Below are 22,510 nucleotides of genomic sequence, written 5' to 3'. Positions count from 1 at the left end.
AAATATCCAGGGATCTTGGAAATCCAGGCTGAAATAAGCCTTCATGAAATATTCATTGTTTTTCAGTTGAACGGAGGAGACGTTATAATATTAACTACAGGATTAAAGAACTTGGAACACTGATCCCAAAGTCAAATGATCCGTGAGTTTACAGTAAATTCACTTACTTTATTTCTAACATTTTTAATATATACTTGACGGTTCAGTATTAGATTTATTATCGTACCAAGAGAAAAACTGCATCAATTCTGTTTATATTAAGATGGCAGGTTGTAGAAGAACCTCATTTGAATCTACCTGCACAATAAATTTAAATTTAAAGGTAACCTGTCATATTCATGTAGTCAGATCTGTGGACAGACTGGGTTTGAAAAAGAGAAGTTGTGCAGAATGATACATAGATATTTTGGAAAAGACTCAGTATAACTATTTTTTATTAATTGTAATCTCTGGTGCTTATACTGCATGTACAGTGCCTTGAAAAAGTATTCATACCCATATATGTGATACACAAACTCAAAGTAGCAAGTAAAGGAAATTATACATGGTTTTCAAAATATTTTCAAAATCTAAATATGAAAATTGTGATGTGCATTTGTATTCAGCTCCATGTAGTCTGATACCCCTAAATAAATTCCTGAGTGACTAATTGCCTCCAGAAGTCACTTAATTAGTAAACTTAGTCCACTTGTGTATAATTTATTCTCAATATTACTACGGCTGTTCTGTATATGTTCCAAATAGCGGTAATGGTGCTCTCACACACAATTCAAAGGGATGATAAAGATATCAATGATCCAGAGAAAAAAGGCAGTTTATTGGTTGGAACACATGTATAAAAATATTTTTAAAAAAAATAGGATCCACAATGCATTTTGACTTCTCCATAAGCCTTCCTCAGGTTCATAAAAAAAAATTAAGACCAGCTGAATTAACTTTCATCTTCTCCACCCTATTTCCCCTCCCCCCTCATTTCTCCATCCCTCCCTCCTATTATAAGGAGAATATATAGGAGAAGAATGCCTCTTGCTTTTATCTTACCTTTTTAGGTACATAATGAAGGCTTATTGAGAAGCTAAAACACATGCCTCTTGTTTTTATAAAAATGTTTTTATTCTTGTTTTTAAACCAATAAATCACCTTTTTGCTTAGGATCATTGCTATCCTTATCATCAGTCAGGATTGTTTAAGAGAGTGCCATTACCAGTATTTGGAACATATATGGCTCTTCTGTGAAGGTCTCAGAGGTTCATTTGAGAACATTAGATATGAAACAGATTCATTAAAACCAAGCAACACACCAGAGAGGTGGGGGATAAAGTTGTAGAGCATATTAAAGCAGGGTTAGGTTCTAAAAATACATCCAAAGCTCTGAATGTTTCATAAAGCACTATACAATCATTCTTTGAAAAATGGAATGAGTATGGCACAACTGCAAAGCCACCAAGACACAAGAGGCCCATGATCACTCTAGAAGAGTTGCAGAGATCAACATCTGAGGTTGGAGAATTTATCTACAAGGCAACTATTAGGAAGTCATAAAAAGTCCCATTTGCTATTTAGGGTATACAAGTATTATGGGGAAAAGGGTGCTTTGGTCAGGAAAAAGAACTGCACATCATCCAAAAAACGTCATCTTCACTGTCAAATATGGTGATGGCGGTATAATTCTGTGGGGATGCTTTTCTTCAGGAGGAACAGAGAAGCTGGTTAGAGTTGATGGTAAGATGGATGCAGCTAAATGCAGGGAAATCCTAGAGGTAAACCTGTTGGAGACAGGTAAAGATAAGCATAAGTTCACCTTCCAGCATGACAATGAGTCTATAAATACTGCTATAGCTACTATGGGATGATCTAGATCAAAGCATATTCACGTATTTGAATTGCCCAGTCAAAGTCCAGACCTCAATCTGTTGAAATGATCTATTCACAGATGCTTTAATTCCAATTTCATTGAGTAAAGGCCACTTTATATGCAGCAACATCACTAGCAATGTCGCTGCCGATTGCACCTGCCCCCGTCGTTTGTGCGTCACGGACAAATCGCTGCCCGTGGCGCACAATATCGTCAGGAGCCATCACACATACTTACCTACCTAGCGACGTCGCCTTGACGCCGCATGAACTGCCCTCTTAGAAAAGAGGCTGTTCACCGGCTGGCGAACAACCTCTTTTCTAAGGGGGCAGTTTGTGCGGCGTCACAGCGACGTCACATGGCAAGCGTCCAATAGAGGGGGGCGGAGAGCGGCCGCATGGAAGTCATGCCCACCTCGTTGCCGTAGGAGGCAGGTACGGTGTTGTTCGTCGTTCCTGGGGTGTCACAACGTAGCAATGTGTGCTGCCTCAGGAACGACAAACAACCTACGTCCAAAAGCAGCAACGATATTTGGGAAATGGACAACGTGTCAACAATCAACGATTTGGTGAGTATTTTGCATCGTTAGCGGTCGCTCGTAGGTGTCACACGCAACAACGTTGCTAACGAGGCCGGATGTGCATCACAAATTCCGTGACCCCCAATGACATCTTGTTAGCAATGTCGTTGCGTGTAAAACCCCCTTTAGCCTTTTTTATGAAGCAAAATGAGTTAAGGCCCTGTCACACACCGAGATAAATCTTTGGCAGATCTGTGGTTGCAGTGAAATTGTGGGCAATCAGTGCCAGGTTTGTGGCTGTGTACAAATAGAACAATATGTCCATGATTTCACTGCAACCACAGATCTGCCAAAGATTTATCTCTGTGTGTGACGGGGCCTTAACACTTACAGCCTCTAAATGTGCAAATCTGGTGGAAATATACCCCCAAAGACTCGAAGCAATGTATTGACTAAGGAGGACTGAGTACAAATGCACATCACAATTTTCTAATTTAACTTTTAAAATATTTAGAAAACCATTTATCTTTTGAATAAAATCCCAATAAAATATATTTAAGTTTGTGAGTGTAACATGAAAGAAATGTGGAAACGTTCACGGGGTATGAATACTTTGTCAAGGCACTGTATATAAGCTTATTGTGTGGATCTATTAAAGATTTACAGTTATCTCTGCATGCTCAGTCATATCATGGAGACTGTAAATCACTATTAGGACCACCCAGTGTACTGTTTTGCATACAAACACTATGGATTATAATGAATAAAATGCAAGTTTCACTCATAATGTTATCAAAGAAATGTATATTGCTCCTATCAGCTCTACCTGCTCTATAACAACTGGCCTGCAAATCAGATAACATTTTCGAAATGACAGGTTTCTTTTAAGCTTAAAGAGTTTGTACTGTATATATGAATTAACGACTAATTAGCAAGTATTTCACCTTGTAGTCACTGGGGGGAATTTATCAATGGAGGTGCAACGGAGAATAGCAACAAATCAGACTAGACTGTCCTATTCCACATGAAAAATCTTGAAATGGAAAAAAACAATCTGATTGGTTTTCATGGACAACTACTTCATTTTTCCTTTGCACTAATACATATATTACAGTTTTTGTTACATTTTTTAAATGCACCTCAAAAATGTGAAGAACGGTAGGTCTTATAGAAGCATTTCAACACAAACTCAGCAGTGTCATTTTCAGTGCAGTCAAATTTGTTTGTATTGTTGAGTAGGTTGTCAAATGCTTTATATCCATATGCCTTGAAATATCTTTTTTTTTGGCAACGTGACTGCCATACTACACCAGAAACATTTTCTCTACTTCAGCGGACACAATACACTTTGTGCAGCTATACACATTTATCAAGAAAAGTTCCACTTTAAATCGTGGCCTTAACGTCACTGCACAAATAATTAAGGTTATAGAAGATTTGATTCAAAAAAGTAGATTTGATGGTCTAAATACATAGCTAAAGTAAATAGCAGAATAAAAGTTTCTTTTGATATTCCACTTTGATATTATGAAGACTTTTGAATAAGAGTCACCATTGAAAATACAGTTTATTTTACCTTAACAATGAAACACTCTCCCTTTCCTGAAAAGAGTCAAATGTAAAGAATATTATACTAAAAATGATCTTTTAAAATGTAATCTGAAGTCCTTGGCAATGTACATTTTCTTCTCCATTAATGTATAAGTACTGCACATAGATTTTAATCTGAAAGTTAATAATAAAAGCAATTTTCACTTAAAATATAAAAACTGTAATGGTGGAATCATAATACATTTAGCGCTCTCACAAAAAGTCTCTCTATTAGTTTCTTTTGACACATATTTTCATTCCAGGATCAATTTTACTATATAAGGAGTTCTTAACTATTCTATTAAAATTTCCATTCAGAAGCAATAATATCTAACAGTGAATAATAGTCATGTAAATCATTATTTCAGGTTAATGTAAAAGATTTTGTAAGTTCTTATGAATTCTGCTGATGTGCACAATTGTGAAAAGGTTATTTCGCCATTTTGCAGTGATATGCGCTGGAACAAAGGAACTATTTTAAAAGCTTCAGTTGAATACATCAAATGGCTACAAAAAGAACAACAAAGGGGTAGAGAATTAGAACATAGACAGAAAAAATTAGAACAAGCCAACAGAAGATTGCTGCTGCGTATTCAGGTTGGTTAAGTACGAGAAACTTCTAAAGTTCTGGAAATTATCCCCATCTATTCTGCCTCTAGTTATTTATTTATTTATTTATTATAACAATTACCGGATAGAACAATTTGTAGTATTTGTAGTGATAGAATGAGTTTAACCTTTTACAAAGATTGTTTAAATAACTACTGTATTTCGACATTGCTGAATAGCGAAGAGGCGTTGAAAGGGTTAAACTCCATGCTGCCGTGCATAAAAACAATCCAGGTATAGCTAGAAAGTAGACACATTTTCAGAGGTTCCATCTGCTTCATCAGACACAATCACATCAATGTTGATGAAGGAGATGGATTCTCTCAAAACGCATTCACAATAAATCACTCTCTGCTTATACCTGGATTGTATTTATGCATAGCAACGCGGAATTCAGCCCTTTCATTGCTTCTTCATCTTTGAATACACGTGGGGCTGCGGCACCCATGTGTTCATACTGTAACAGTTGGTTGTGACTCATGCAACCCTTCAAGGTGAGCATTACCTATACTTCCTTTCTTGTCCCATTTTAGTTTATGTCTCTTCACAATATAAAGCGAGATATAGAAAAAATGTTTTACCTTCTAGTGAAATGCTAGCAACTCCTTAAAGGACTTCTTTGGCTTATATAAACGTTCTCTTTTAACAGAACACCAAGTTTGTATTTTTATGTATTTCTACAATATGAATGTTTACATATCTAAAGATGTTCAGAACATAGCTGGAAGGGGCCACACCTGCTTATAAAAATCATGACAAGTTACACCACTTTGTTGTTATTTATTCTTGAAACGTACTCCAGTTTTGACAGGAGTACATTTCTGCCAGAGGCTCACAGCACTTGTACAATGCATCTAATTCATTACGCTGTGTTCTCTTGATGAATTAGGTGTACTTTACTCCAGTGACCTTGTTCATTAAGACTAGGTTGCAAAATTCCAGTCTTAATAAATTGGGGCCAAAGACTTAAAGAGCTTTTCCACTACTTCTAGATTGATATCCTATCCTTAGGATATGTCATCAATGTCTGATAGGCTGGGGTCTGACACTCGTCACTTCTGGCGATCATCTGTTCTTGGTGCTGGTGGCAGCAGCAGGAAGCAAAAAATGCTCAGTTCCGGAGCTGCTCCATATTCTAATATTTTCTGTGGTTGAGTACTTCAAATCAATAGAAGGCAGATGTGCAGTACCCAGGCACAGCCTTTATCAGTTTGTGAGTTGACAGGGCAGCTCTGGAACTGAGCATTTTTGGCCGCCTGTTACTACAGCCAGTATCAAAGACAGCTGATCAGAGGGAGTACCAGCTGTCGCTTTCTGACTGAACAGACATTGATAACCAAACGTAAGGATAGGACATCAATGTTAAAGTAGTGGAAAACATCTTTTAAGGTTCATTCACATTTGCTGAATATCATGAACAAGTGTTCCTAGAAATTCTAGTTTCCCAATAAAAGGGGATAGATACAGTCTTCCAACACTCATTGGTTGGATGAAGTGAGTTTATAAAGTTCCTTAAAAAATAGTATTCTTTGCAGCACATTGTCCTGTGAAAACATTATGTGCTTTAGAGAACAATAACAGTCTATGCACAACAAATGATCCACTGCCAATTCTTCTGGTGCGGTAGGCTTGTTTAAACAATCTATTAGACAACTGTTGATTGATAAACATGTAGCCAATCAGCGATCATTTAATGTTGCAAGTTAGAAAGTAGTAAATAATGCTGTGGAGGAGAGAGCGCAGTAGGGTCTTACCCAATAGGGAAATGAGACACAAAAGGATCACTGTACATTCACCTTCTCAGGTTGTGAGAGTCACAACCCCTATGTCACACACTCAGTAATAGTATCCACTGCAGCTCCGAAATGTAGAGGAAGTAGTAGGACGTAGATAGAAATCGGGTATATACCACGCTGATACTCAATAGTATATTAATTCAAGTCATATTGTTCCTTTGATGTCCTGGGGAAGAAGACGAATGTCTCTGAAATGAGTAAACCTGTATGAACAATAAAGGAATTGTATTAATATACCATTGAGTATCAGCGTGGTATATACCCGATTTCTATCTACAGTACGTCCTACTATTTGCAAGTTAGAAAGTGTTAGAAACCCTAACAATGTATGTCTTGTTAAGTATTATTATAAGGTAATATTTTCATTACATATCATGTTTTATTATTATTACATAATAACACATTATCATGTATTATGTTATTATTATTACAATGACTACCATTATATAAAGTGGGGGAGAGGTTGAAATATCTTAGATGAGTTCTCAACTTGGATAAGATATTTTGTCTCATTGCTTTATTAGTTGTTGGGGGTCTCAAGACCAAGATCTCTATTGATTGAAACCTATCTTGACATATTTACTGAATACTTGCATTCCTCATAAAATAATACATGTGATGAAGCATACCTTATTAGCATTCTATCAATGTGTTATTACAGTGTTATGCCTTCTGGAATTCTATAAACAAATTGTCAACTGAGTGTTAGTATTCCACTTGTCAATATGCTGTGTCTCTACAGTCTTAATTGTAGACAAATACCTTGCACACCACAGTACCAGTCTGACACTGTCAGCACTAATTTAACACAGTAACACCCAGTTGTCAGTTCATTTACAAATCTCCAGGAGAAATAACAGTGGAATATGGAGTTCTAAGAAAAGATTCTCCAGAATTATCATTTTAGTGGCAGTGTAAATATCCAACAGAATTAAAGGCCTATGCTCAATGATAAATATTGATAAATTATTTTACACATGTAACAAAAAATATTGTATTTTGTTTCTTGTATCAGTTAAATAATTTTCATTGTAGAAGGAAAATAAAATAATCAATATATTGATATTTTTATTGCAGGAACTTGAAATTCAAGCCCGAGCTCATGGTTTGCCAATGCCGGCAATGTGTACTGTAGAATTAGCTTCACAAGTCATCAAGCAGCAAACATATGGAGAAAATATATCAGAAGATTATGTTCATCAACTTCCGATGTCTATTGGACAATCAACTGACTTATGTGATGGATCAACAGGATTTTCCGATCCTCTCTCGCACTTTACAGATCTATCCTTCAGTGCTGCTTTAAAGGAACAGATGTTAGAAGAGATGTCACCATATGGAACAGACCCCTTTCTTTCTGCCACATCACCTGACCTTTCCAAAGGAAGCAGTAGAAGGAGCAGTTTCAGCTCTGACGATGACGATGAACTCTAAAATCAATGTATGGACCTTAAAGACGGTAGCACCTAACCATTAATCTGCTATCAGGACTTGTATATTATACTTTACAAAGAGACTAAATGGAAAAGCAATTTTTAGTGCAGGGAAAAAATGCAGAATCCATTCTCTAAAACATAAATGTCAAAGTGACATGTTTGTATATTATATTTTACACCCATTAAATTACATGGGCCTGGGTGATTTTCCACTATTACAGCTCCAATTAGCAAATACTGCTCAATATGTTTACCTTGGGGCTAAAATCACCTGGTGATGGGATGGAAAAGCCTTAATGATTTTGTGCATATAAATTATAATATAACATTTCCACTTCGCAATTAAGTTGCCATTTTGCTACTTTAGTAAATGGATCCTGTTAGCAAATTTAATTAAGGATCTTTGAAGGACCATAGCAACAGATATTTACTGTAAAAAGTATCAATTCTTACACTCAGTATAATGAAAATGTTGTGGCCTTTGAAATGTGAAGAACTTATTTCCATTTTTCTAATTTCATAGTTGACTTGCATTTTCACCAGGAAATCGCTATGTTATATTTCTGCTGCACTGTTCTAAAATATAATTTTACCAGTTTTCACTAACTCATTACAGCATTAAACACTTAATTTATGCTCCATGCATATTGTCATCTGGGAACCAGTGTTTTGTGGTAGCCCCTAATACTGTTACAATGAATAATAAGCAATGAGGCTAATGCATGAAAAATACTGCAGGCAAACAATACAATTGGCACCTCTCTAGCACAGAAGAGAATGTTAAAGCAGCACTCTAGCATATTTTTTTTCTTATATAGTGCAGCATAGGCTAATATTCCAGAATAATGTACAGCCTCTAGTGTCTTATCTCTTATGCATACTTGCTTTAGTTAATGTGATATATCTGAATTGTCTGTAATCTTGGATGGTTTCCATAATACAGACTACTTTTATCATGACACAAGTGGAAGAGCAGTAACTGCTGTCCCCCAATATACAATCAAGTCACAGTTCGCCTTTTGTGCTGTATACAGAAGTCTCAGTGTATCATATGTGATGTATACAGCAGTTTTAGTTTATCCTATGTTATATACAGTATATGGGAGTCTCAGTTTATTGTATGTGATGTATAGACCACAGGGTCTCATTTTATCCCATGAGATATATCCAGCAATTTTAGTGTATACTATGTGTTGTATACACATCACAGTTTCAGTGTATCATATTTGAGATATATATATATATATATACAACAGAGTCTCAGTGTATCCTAAGTGATGTATACAGCAGAGTCTCAGTATAAAAAAATTGATGAATACAGCATTTTTTGTGCATCCCATGTTTTATATATATATATATATGTATATATATATATATATATATATATATATATAGCAGTTTTAGTATATTAAATGTTATGTATATGCATCTTAGTCTCAGGGAATCATATGTGATACATACATCAGAGTGGCAGTGTTTCCTATTTAATGTATACAGAAAAGTCTCAGTATTTTGTTTAATGTATATACTGTAGGTGCGTCAGAGTTTACTGAGGGATATGTGCAGCAGAGTCTCAATGTATCATATATGATAAATGCAGCAGAGTCTCAGATTATTCAATGTGATATATATATATATATATATATATATATAAAACAGTCTTAGTGTATACTGTGTGATGTATAGAGTGAAGTCTTAGTGCATTCTATGTGATATAAACAACAAAATCTCAGTGTCTCCTATGTGATATTTTCAGCAGACTTACAGTGTATAAGTGTATCATATGTAATCTATACAGTAGACTTTCAATGTATTCTATGGGTTGTTTTCAGCACAGACTCAGTGTATCTTATATGATGCATAAAGCAGTCTTAGGGGCCCTTTGCACACTACGACATCGCAAGCCGATGCTGCGATGCCATGCGCGATAGTCCCTGCCCCGTCGCAGCTGCGATATCATGGTGATAGCTGACGTAGCGAACATTATCGCTATGCCAGCTTCACATGCACTCACTTTTCCTGTGACATCGCTCTGGCTGGCGACCCGCCTCCTAATTCAGGGGGCGGGTCGTGCGGCGTCATAGCGACGTCACACGGTAGGCGGCCAATAGAAGCGGAGGGGCGGAGATGAGTGGGACATAAACATCCCGCCCCCCTCCTTCCTTCCGCAGAGCCGACGTGAGATGCGGTGACGCAGGTAGGAGATGTTCCTCGCTCCTGTAGCTTCTCACACAGCAATGTGTGCTGCCGCAGGAACGAGGAACAACATCATACCTGTCGCTGCTGACAAAAAATGGAAATGTCAGACCCTACACCGATGATACGATAACGACGCTTTTGCACTCGTTAATCATATCAAAACGGATTTACACACTATGATATCGACTGCGACGCCGGATGTGCGTCACTTTCGATTTGACCCCACCGATATCGCACCTGCGATGTCGTAGTGTGCAAAGCCCGCCTTAGTGTATCATATGTGATCTTTACAGAAGTTTCACTGTATCGAATGGGATTCATATACAGCAGTCTCAGTGCATCCTATGTAATGTATACAGCAGATTTTAAATGTGTCCTATGTGATCTATACAGTAATCTCATTGTATCCTATGTTAATCATATACAGCAGTTTCAGTGTATGCTATGTGAGGTATACAGCACAGTGTCAGTAAATCCTTTTGGTGTATACTTTAGTATCAGTTTATCATGTGTATGTATACAACAGTCAGATCAGGGGCAGATACATATAGAAGAGGACCCCTATGCAATAAAAGTATTAGGCCTTTTGCACTCCATTAGCTCATAATAATGCACAATTCTACCTGCTTTGGATGAAGAATAGGGCCCCTTGATATGTTGGGCATAGCAGCTGCACAACTGCATCAGTGGTATGTCACTATCCTATGTAATGGATATGGCAACTTTAGCATGTTTCATCTGCTATATCACTCTTCTTTTATATAAAATAAAAATAAAAGGCCACATTTATGAATCTGTTTTAAAGAAAATAATTTTGATGCCTATATTAGCCAATCACAGTGCTTCTTCATTTTTCAAAATGGAATGAATAGAAAATGAAAGCTGCTCTATGATTGATTGCTTTAGCCAGCAAATATAGTGTCCATCTATTTGTTTAGCTGCATTGGAGAACATACAGGTGGAACAAAAAGGCACAGCTGGGTGGAAAGGAGTCTGAGAACTGCCAGGGAAATTCGATAGTTAGGTGTATTATCTTGTAGATCACAAAACTCCAGAGACTGACTTCCTAGCTGCACATTAACGCATGCACTGGACTGGTTATTAGTAAAGAAATCACATGACCCAACTCTTTAAAAATGAAGGATTATAGCTGTAACTGAAATTTTATCAAATAAACAGGAAACACATTGATGGTTAGCATTATAAGGACAAAAGAAAAAAATGCTGGAGTGCTTTTCTTAAACATATTTTGTCTGCAATATTTTTGATTCATTAGTGCCAGGAGGAATGCTTAGAAATGCTAATCCAATACTAGCAATAAGCTATACATTTATATGTTAAAAAAATGTTTTAATTACACTGATGCATGTGCCTAAGAGATTTTTGGAAGAAAGTTGCCTGCCTGTTACTTTATTCCAAGAAGTGGTTCTTTCCTGTACTACCCTATGTAAGCACAGCTTAAAACTTGTATTAGTAGATATTCCATTAACTTTATACTGTCCTAAACAATTTTTCTATATTTGGTTAAATGAAGTCTGTCAGCACAATATGACTGTTCAAACTAAGCACAGGTGTTTGGTGCACTCTAGGTGTGATCAAACAGTTCACACCACCTTCCTTCCTAGTTGTTTTGCATCTGTCTCCACCCTACACTTCAGCGTTTGACACATCTGGCATTACAAAACCTAGAAAAGTATATTGAAAGATGATAACAAATTGGTGGGAGGTGCATTGAACTGACTATTCACATCAGGGGTGCACACCTGTGCTTGGTTTGAGTAGCCATATGCTGAAGATTAACTTTAAATTCTCTTTAAATAACTATGCTCTAAATCCCTAATCTCCATGTAGACAGTATTCAAAGACTAGGTGCTCCCAGTAATGCTAAATGTAGCTTGGTTGCAGTTGTTGCAAGACAACCAAGTGCTGATCAGTGCTGATCTGTGCCTTCATGAGATATGGTATAAATTGGATTGCCAAATTTTTGTTACTGTTAGGGAGGCTTTGCACGTTGCGACATCGCAAGCCGATGCTGCGATGTCGCACGCGATAGTCCCCGCCCCCGTCGCAGGTACGATATCGTGTGATAGCTGGCGTAGCGAAAATTATCACTGCGCCAGCTTCACATGCACTCACCTGCCCTGCGACCGTCGCTCTGGCCGGCGACCCACCTCCTTCCTAAGGGGGCGGGTCGTGCGGCGTCATAGCGACGTCACATGGCAGGCGGCCAATAGCGGCGGAGGGGCGGAGATGAGCAGGATGTAAACATCCCGCCCACCTCCTTCCTTCCGCATATCCTACGGAAGCCGTGATGACGCCTGTAGGAGATGTTCCTCGCTCCTGCGACTTTACACACAGCGATGTGTGCTGCCGCAGGAGCGAGGAACAACATCGGACCATCACGTCAGCATAATTATGGATTATGCCGACGCTGCACCGATGATACGATTACGATGATTTTGCGCTCGTTAATCGTATCATCTAGGCTTTACACACTACGATGTCGCATGCGATGCCGGATGTGCGTCACTTTCAATTTGACCCCATCGACATCGCACCTGCGATGTCGTAGTGTGCAAAGCCCGCCTTACTGTACACAACTTGTTTTATTATAACAATCTGCCATTAAACACCATGCTTAAGATAAAAACAATGTCAAGAAAAACACATTACTGGTCTGAACAGGGAATTCTAAAGGCTAAAGGGGTTGTCCACTACTAGGACAAGTCCTTCCCCCAAGTAAAATAATAAAGAATATACTCCCTTCCCATACCAGTGCCCTTTCAGTGGTGCCCGGGATCGTGGTGCTGGGGTTTACATTAGGTTGTGACATCATACGAGCCCCACATCCAATCAGAATCGGCTTCTGTCACCCCGCCTTTGGACCAAACGAGTTAATTAACAGGAAGTGAACACTGTGGTTGTGAATACGTAATTGAGTACTGTATATCAAATAAAGTTTTCCCTAAGAAGATTTGTTTTTATTGCCTCTAGGGAACAACTAATTAAAGATTTAACACCCTCCATAGAAATATAGATAGGGTTAAAAATTAGTAAAGTTGTGTGCATGAAGCCTAAGTTAGGTTATGTGCGCACGCTGCGTTTTTTGCGGCATTTTTGCACATTTTTCGGGTGCGTTTTTGGTCTAAAAACTGGCAAGACTTTGTTTCCCCACAGTGCAGTTTTGTTTTAGATGCGTTTTTGTGGTGACCATAAAGATGCAACATGTCAATTATTTCTGCGTTTTTGCCAGCATTTGTCACCTATGCAATGCATTGGAACAAGCACAGCAACAAAAACGCAGCAAAGTGCAGCAAAAAACGCACAAAGAGGCGCAAAAACGCATGCGTTTTTTGTATGGGTTTTTTACCAAAGGTGTGTTTTTGTGAATTTTTTTGCGGCCAAAAACGCACAAAAACGCTGCATCTTTGTGGTCACAAAAAAGGTAATGTGCTCACATAGCCTTATTGTACATGACATGTGCTGTTTTAAATTTACCCTTATCAAGCAAAAATCTTAACAAAAGTATATTTAAATTTGGATAATGTTAAGACGTATGAGGCTATAATGATTGTATACGTTATTTAGAAAAAAAACGCTCGAGGTACTTTTTGTCTTGCTAAGCACAAAATGGGTTTTGAGCAAATGGTAGGTATAATGATATACCGTAATCATGATTTTTTTAATTGCAATAAAATCCCATAATGAGCAATTATAACTTTTTGTACAAATTTTCATTTTAGTTAGCCAATGTTGCATTATTACATATAATACCTATCATTTACATGCCAACGCTACAAAGGAAGAAGACATAATGCTTTCTTGAATAGGGGATTCTAAATAAATTCAAATATATCTGTAAGAATAAATCTGTTTCTTGATATCATAAACTATACAGAGTTTCACAGTGATTTACAGAAGCACTTTAAAACTTTGGTATCCCAAAACCTCAGTGAAACAATAGAAATAACTGAATAAATTGACTCAAACAGATTGTAATACGTTTTCCTGCTAAAATCTTTATATACCAGAGGCTATATTTAAGCAAACGTATCTTAAACATATATTTTCCAAATTTAATTTTCAGCATGGTCCATATTTATTATGCAGTTTAAAGCCATAGAGATCTTTCCAAAAGCAAAAAAGCCTCCAGCCTATTCATTTCACATGCCCTTAGGAGTGTGCCAAAGCTTCTGGGTACCTTATGGCAGGAATTGTTTAGTAGCTAAAATTCTTTCTCTAACTTTATGTGTTTTAGCAATAATTATTCCATAAGGACTTTAAGCTCCTTACAGTTTTGTAATTGTTTTAGAAATATTCCAAGCATTTCTAGATTTAGTTTATAATGACCAAAGCTAATTTATGTTAAAACTTACTGCACACAAGAGAAATTCTACCTTTATGCTGTATGGTTAAACAATATATGAACATGAACAGTGCAAAGACTAAGTTAACAAATCAAATTATGTATATAGAATACTGGAGCATGGTGTAATATTTATCAACAGTTTGTGTTTTTAAGATGCATTTATTATTTTGTACACTTTTATATTTTGTGTTTCTATCTAATTTGTCCAAAACATATATCTACTAAAAATAATTTTACTATAGAACAATACTGATATAAAGGCAGTAAACATGGAAATATGTTTTAATAATGTCCAACTGTCGCAAATGGATTATTTTTGTACAAGTATGATAATTGGGTTCTAATATAATTTTGTTCACAATTTTCAGACAATTCCTAATCCTATTTTTGAGGAAGAAATCATGAATAGAGATGAGCGAACATGAATGATAAAGTTCGGGGTTCGTACTGAACATGGATTTTTAAAGAAACTAAGTGTCCGAGCTTGGAGTTCGGGTGTTGTTTGTATGTTAAACACTCAATTGGGTATGCTCAGTGCTTGGGTCAGTTTGAGCCACTTGCCATCTCTGAATGGCTCTCACCGGGGGTAAAAACAACACTTTTGGATGTAGTGTGTCCAAAAGAGTAACCCGCTCTCCCTTCCCGGGAAGTGTTCTGTTTATAGCTGTATTTGAATGGAGAGCCAAACTGCTCAATAATTGACTTCCATTGACGTTCAGATCAAGTCAAGATCCTGAACCGAACTTTATCTAAGGTCTGGCTGAACCCGGCAATCCCGAACTTCCACTGGTCCGCTCATCTCTAATCATGAATGGATATGTTAAAGAACAGAGGCAAATGTTTGTTTTCTTTGAATTATGTTTTCATATTTTGTGATGGAATCGTTCCACTGTAGACCAGTAATGTGTACATTTTTTAGAATTAAAGTGGAAAAAAGGAGAAATAGATAAATTAAAAAAACAATCTGTTTTTACCCCTTACTTAATAAAGCAAAAGAAAACTGTCAGATTAATAAAAACAAGGCCATACATTTATATTTTTTAACAGATAATGGCAACAACAGAAGCTGGTAACAACTAAGAATGTCTCATTTTTATTAGTTCATAAAATATTTATATTTAAACAATATTAGCATTCTTCTCCTAAATGCTATTTTTAATTCTAATGTACATTTGACTTTGTTTATTATTTCGTTTTTCATAATTTTTTATACAAGTGGCATTATGGTTTGGTTTCTATTGTATTCTATTTGTAAAATACAATGTAAATGTTATGAAGCAAGCATTGAAAACAGCAGAGGAAGCAGAGGCATATGGCAAAAGCCTCTGGGATACTTTAAAATTATTTTTTTAGTTAATTTTTTATATCTTTTCAGTATTATTATTGCTTACATTTTTTACTGACTTTTCAGATATTCCATTTTATAAATCTAGGATAATTTTATATTATATGTGTTTGTAAACAGACGAGCATATATTTATCAATATTGGTATTAAAAGACTTAAAAAAGAAGCTTATCATTCAGTTAATAAATGACTTGATAATGTCAATTCAAGGTTGCGTTTCACTCTTGTTGTGTCTGATCATCTCAATCAATTGTCAGTTGAGGAAGTTGACACTGGGTGCCAATAAGTTGTATATAAAAATGTTCAATCACAAAAAATATATGAAGTTCTCAAAACAATTGATACATATTGATTTTATGATAACTGGTAGATTTACCTAAAACAAAGGTTCGAAATTCAACTCACTATCAATGTCTCCAGATAAACAAAAGCACAGTAGATACAAAACAAAGATCACTATTTCTCATCATATCTATCCTGGTCCACCTGAATAAAAGATATAGGAATTATCCCCAACTCAAGAACCATGATTATGACTGGATCACCCGAAAGCACATTGTACTATACTGTAGCTGTTAATTTTCAGATTAGTGTTGTGCTACTTCTGATGTATTGAAAAAGTCAACATGTTTTAAGTCTGCAGTGGTAGATTTGGGTGTCATCACGTCATGAAGAGGTTGTGAATTTAAAGTAATAGGGCTTATCATTTTTTAAGTGTTATGTTTTAGGAAAAGGGATACTTATATATGATGCTTTAGGCACACTAGAGCAAATATTTCAGATTCCTCATTGTCACCATAATAGAGTCAATCCAAGGCATGTCACAAAAGAATTGGCCATACAATGCAATCCACAGTGTTTGAAGAAACAAAAATCCAGCATGACATGGTGCCCCAATGAAGTCAGTCTGATACAATGTCAGAGTGCTTGCAATAGTGCTTTAATTCTAGAAATAGGGTAAATTAGGTACATAGCATAGCAAATCCATCCTGAAGTCCAGACACCATAACAGGCCACCTTCAATGGTTCCCTCATAATAGAAAAAAATTAAAAAGCTGCCCATGCCAGGGTAAGCTGATATATCACCCTCATATTTTACATGTTTCCACAATGGTTAATGCCTGTAAGGTACCAGTGTCAGCTCACTGTGAGTCCCTTTTTTTCTGAACTAATAAGATGAATAACAAAAATCCTTTGAGCAAGCAATCCATGACTTACTGCTTAAGTAGACAGATGTTTTCTGAGGTTACTATGATACTAAGTCCTTCCTAAGACAGCTTTTATTGTTTTTATTGGTTTAAATTTAAATAAAAATATAAATGTTAAAAAATAATTGTTTTATATCACCTGCATATTTTTGGCTGTGTTCTTTCTATTTTCTCTCTTTTTTTGTAAATATTCAATGCCTGTACTTATTAGTCTGTTCTTTATGATGTGAAGCTGGAAAGTTGTTTTTTTTACTCTGACCAATGAGTTGCCTTCAACCTGCTGCTCTTCCTCCCCTCTCACAGCAATACAAAAACTGCAGATGGAAGCGCAGAATAGGGTTTTACCAGGTAAGGTAACAGATAAAATAAGGCAAATGCACTCACCTATTAGAGTTGTGCCAGTCACAACTCCTAAATGCATATCAAAAATGGCGACTGCTGCAGCCCTGGGAGTGTAATTAAGCATCAGGGTAGAAAATCCGGGTGTGTGCTACACTGTAACCGGAAAATGTTGATGTTGATTATTTCAAATTTCTTTTATTCAGGTCATGTTTCAGAGAACTTAGTCTCCTTCATCAGGACATTCAAGAATAACCAACCTGAATGTCATGATGAAGGAGACTAAGTTCTCTGAGGCGTCTCAACCTAAATAAAAGAAATTTGAAATAAACAACATCTTGACTTTCTGGGCTTTCTGGTGGCAGCGCGGCACACACTTGGTTTCTCTACCCTGATGCTTATTTCCCCTCTCACAGCATAAGTCTTAAGCTGGTGTCACACTAAACGACAGCGACAACGACGTCGCTGTTACGTCACCATTTTCGGTGACGTAACAGCGACCTTGTAAGTCGCTGTTATGATCGCTGCTTAGCTGTCAAACACAGCAGAAGCAGCGATCATAAGGTCGCTGTGCTACATGTTCAGAGAGCAGGGAGCCGCGCTTAGCGCTGGCTCCTTGCTCTCCTGCAGCACACATCGGGTTAATTAACCCGATGTGTGCTGCAGCTACATGTCACAGTTCAGAGAGCAGGGAGCCGCGCTTAGCGCTGGCTCCTTGCTCTCCTGCAGCACACATCGGGTTAATTAACCCGATGTGTGCTGCAGCTACATGTCACAGTTCAGAGAGCAGGGAGCCGCACTTAGCGCTGGCTCCTTGCTCTCCTGCAGCACACATCGGGTTAATTAACCCGATGTGTGCTGCAGCTACATGTCACAGTTCAGAGAGCAGGGAGCCGCGCTTAGCGCTGGCTCCTTGCTCTCCTGCAGCACACATCGGGTTAATTAACCCGATGTGTGCTGCAGCTACATGTCACAGTTCAGAGAGCAGGGAGCCGCGCTTAGCGCTGGCTCCTTGCTCTCCTGCAGCACACATCGGGTTAATTAACCCGATGTGTGCTGCAGCTACATGTCACAGTGCAGAGAGCAGGGAGCCGCGCGCACTGCTTAGCGCTGGCTCCTTGCTCTCCTTGCTACAGTATGCATCGGGTTAATTACCCGATGCATACTGCAGCCACATGTCACAGTGCAGGAGCCGGCGCTGGCAGCAAGAGCGGAGGCTGGTAACCAGCGTAAACATCGGGTAACCAGGGAAAGGTCTTCCCTTGGTTACCCGATGTTTACGCTGGTTACAGCTTACCGCAGCTGCCAATGCCGGCTCCTGATCGCTTCATTTCGTCGCTCTCTCGCTGTCACACACAGCGATGTGTGTGTCACAGCGGGAGAGTGACGACCAAAAAATGAAGCTGGACATTCAGCAACGACCGGCGACCTCACAGCAGGGGCCAGGTCGTTGCTGGATGTCACACACAGCGACAGCGACGGGACGTCGCTGCAACGTCACAGAAAATGGTGACGTAGCAGCGACGTCGTTGTCGTCGTCGTTATGTGTGACACCAGCTTTACTCCTATCCCATGGTGAAAAGGCTGCAACATGATCCTTCTACTCTTCCTTTCTCTTTTTGCTGTCTCCAGTTAGTATATTGACCCTGCTGAATAGCTTTTTTTAATGATAATTAGGTTTTCTAAACATTTCCAATGTGCTTTCAACCTTATAAAATGTTTGCCCAATGATTTATACTTGTGCAGTAATCCACAAATATTTATGCAACTGATTTATGCAATTATTACTACAGCTATGCAATAAGGTGTATTACAAAAATAAATATGAATAATGATATGGCTAGCGAATTGATCAGAACGCCACTAAAATTGGGATTCTTCCATTACATTGATATCCCAACATAAAAATATGTCTCCGCATTGTAAAGTTAAAACATCTCTTTGCTCGAAACCTTCAGATAATACCTTAAGAGAGTAGTTCAGTCAATCCTCTAGGGTTATTATGTGGATTACATTAGCTCTATATAAATGCTGGCTGGTATGCTAAAAAGTACAATTGGAAACTTTCTTAGGGTCAGAAGAATCAGGATCTCTGCCCACAAAAACTTACAATTGTAATTATTGTTAATTCTTCTGCTTGGACAATGCAGGTATCATTTTTAGAATACTTTTGCCTTTTTTTTTTATTTTACAAAAGTCCTTAACCTCATACAGTTTTTAACGGCTGACACAGTACAATATTCTTTTTTTTTTTTTACCAAATGTACCTTTCAGCAGACATTCAGGTTTAATTCTGAAAATACATTGAAGCAGTTCTCGTTTTAAAAGACTGCAAATGTGACAACACCTTTTCATTTTTCATAGTATTCTATTAAACGTTGGAACACTATATTTGCTCTGTCTATAGCACAATACACATCAAATTATGCTGCAAGAAGTGAACGAATAATCTTTCTTCATCAAAGTAGAACATTCAGTCCCTGGTAACAGTTAATAGACATTCAGTAGACACAATTATAAATAACAATATGTGGCACCTGATTCTAATGATGCAGTTCAGGTTCAGAGTTTTACAACTATTCATAAACTGCTCCAGCAGACCTTTCCTGATTTATGATGCCAATAGATCCCTTTAAATTACCTCTCATATTAAGCTGTGCGCAGTGTATTGTCCTATGAAACAAAATGTGACTGTAAGATGAACATTAAACACTGAATGCATAATCCATTGCGAGACAAAAAAAAAAGTGAGTGTCACTTGAAAGTTTCTTTTTTTTTTCTTGAAGGCCAAGGTTAAATGTTGCTAGACATTATATTGGATAATAGCATACTTTAAAAAACATTTAATATGGTAAATCCAATTCAATCATACAGACATTTTATCTTTCAAGGACATCCACTTTTATGTGAACATGACTCTTCATTTCATTCGTTATTGCACCCACAGTATAGCTTTGTCGTTTGACTTGCTTGCTATCAGAAGCCTTTTTTATATAAATTGCATTCAAGGTATGTAACCACTAAGATTTTTGTTTTATTTGATCTATTATTATAAAGTAAGAATTAAAAAGATTTAAAAATATAGCTAAAACATTACTAATATTTAAAAAGACTATTACTCCTTAAATTGTCAGAACCCAATTTTGGAACACACTAATGTGTCCAACAGGCCGAAGCTCATAGCATTAATTTAACATATGTTATATAAATGGTAATTTGTTATTAGAGAAATTATCAAGGCCACGTGCACAAGTTGAGTATTGGGTGAAGTTTTTATCCCCCTGTATTTGTAAGGCCACTTGCTCACGTTGAGTATTTGGTGAGTTTTTACCTCAGTATTTGTAAGCCAAAACTAGGAGTGGAACAATCAGAGGAAAAGTATAAGGCTATGTGCACACGTTGCGTAATTTCATGCATTTACGCTGCATATTGCACTGCAACATAAACGCAGGGCTCCTGCGTCCCTTGCACAATCTATGAAGATTGTGCATAATCCATCCGTATGTTGCGTTTGAGAGCGCTGCGATTTTCATGCTGAAATTTTGATCCAAAATGCTGCACTCAAAAAAGTAACGTCACTTATTTCGTGCACTTTGGATGATGTTCCCACTCTGTCTATGGGAGAGGCAGCATCCAGAGCGCATGAAATCAGCATCTATTCTGCAGACACATTGCATCCATTACGCAGTATTTCTGCAGCGATTTGAAGCACACATGCACTGCCAAATCGCTGCAGATTTTTTAGCATGGACACTACACAACGTGCACATAGCCTTAGGCCTTAGTTCAACTTGCGCATAGCTTCTGATGCGAGAGCATCGGAAGCGATATGTTAATGACCCTCTGCTACGAGCGACAGCCGAGGGTCATGCGACTGTGATGTGATCTTGCGATTGCATCACAGCTGCGGAGAAGAGGGAGGAAGCACTTTCTCCCCATCCCTCCGCTGCCTGTCTCTGCGTATATCGCACTACACTCGGATGACATATAGAGGTGTAAACTATTAACATTTCTATTTTTGAAAGCATTCTTAGTTTGCAAAATTTTTTATAAACCTGCAAAAGGGGGAATTTAAAAACAGTCCTTAATCATAAGCCCACTTATGGGCTTATGATTAAGGACTGTTTTTAAATTCCCCCTTTTGTGTCCGAAACGCGTCAAGCCGCATGGCAAGTCGCATGGCGATTTTGGATGATTTGTGACCTTTTTCTTTATTTTTAAACTTCTCAAATAAAGCATGAAGATTTTTATTCATCCATATTGGTGCTGAGTCCCACTCATTTTCTATTACCAGTTATAAAATGAAACAGGTCATGTTTTTTAATTAGTTTACACCATTTATTGATTGGATTACTTTTGTCAATGAAGTTATGTCTGTGAGATGTAAGCTGAAGAGGTATTCATTGTAATCAGGCACAGCTCAGTGAGACATGTAATGACCAAATATCTGATTTCATCACTGAGCTTTGTCTCATTACAGACACATCTTCATTAACAGATATGTAAATTGAGTGCAGCGCTACAGAGATAGTGGTGATCAAGTGGTCCTGTGTGGAAACGACCTATATAAAATTGTTAAGGATGATAAGTAGAACACCCTGCATTCAATGGAGATCACATATAAAGATGCTGGATAAATAATGTCCAAGGAGGTCCTTTTAACACGATGATGATAGACTAAGTGTCAATAGTAATGCTTCTTTATATCATGGAGCGAAGCTGCACAGTAGCGACAAAGCCACACAACATAAGTTTCACTTACTCAGAAACCGGAGGGTTGAAGAGTTGCAGGTGGAATCAACAGATGGTGTGCGTGATCCATAATGTGTTCAAAGAGTTCCTAGGCAGGCTGAATGCAAGTGTGGTGTTATGGATGAACCAACTGATATGGTAAAAGGTGAGATTAAACCAATATCAGTGGTCAGGGTCCACCATGCAGTGGTGGTAAACTGCAGCTGATAGCCTAAGGCTGTGTAAGGGCCCAGGGATAGAAGACCTCAAATGTTCTATATGTCACAGTTGCTGTTCTGGTATGAGGTTGCAGGGGCCGTGTTCCCTGGGTGGTCTACAAGGCCCTGATGTTCCCTGCTATCCACCCCCACACAGCATCCACAGCTGATGGACAGTCCACAGACACAGTCTTGGGGATAACAGTTGCTTTAATACAGTGGGAACAAAGGAAAACAACACGGAATATACTGCATGTTTCACAGTCTTTTGTGGGTAGGCCACGGCAAATACAG

The 22,510-nt window shown here is 37.7% G+C and overlaps 1 protein-coding gene across 1 annotated transcript in view; it reads left to right on the top strand.

Moving 5' to 3' along the window:
• The window catches only part of TFEC (transcription factor EC), a 49,112-nt gene extending 41,203 nt beyond the window's left edge, over positions 1 to 7,909 (top strand). The window contains exons 6-8 of the mRNA XM_075342512.1: positions 67 to 142; positions 4,415 to 4,562; positions 7,448 to 7,909. Coding sequence (XP_075198627.1) covers positions 67 to 142; positions 4,415 to 4,562; positions 7,448 to 7,804 — 581 coding nt within the window. The 3' untranslated portion in view covers positions 7,805 to 7,909. The remainder of the gene's footprint in view (positions 1 to 66; positions 143 to 4,414; positions 4,563 to 7,447) is intronic.
• The last annotated feature ends 14,601 nt before the right edge of the window (positions 7,910 to 22,510 follow it).

The sequence above is a fragment of the Anomaloglossus baeobatrachus genome, chromosome 4, assembly GCF_048569485.1.
Source record: "Anomaloglossus baeobatrachus isolate aAnoBae1 chromosome 4, aAnoBae1.hap1, whole genome shotgun sequence".
Classification (NCBI taxonomy): domain Eukaryota; kingdom Metazoa; phylum Chordata; class Amphibia; order Anura; family Aromobatidae; genus Anomaloglossus; species Anomaloglossus baeobatrachus.
Note: the sequence above shows the minus strand (reverse complement) of the source record. Positions and strands in the feature narration are given on the sequence as shown.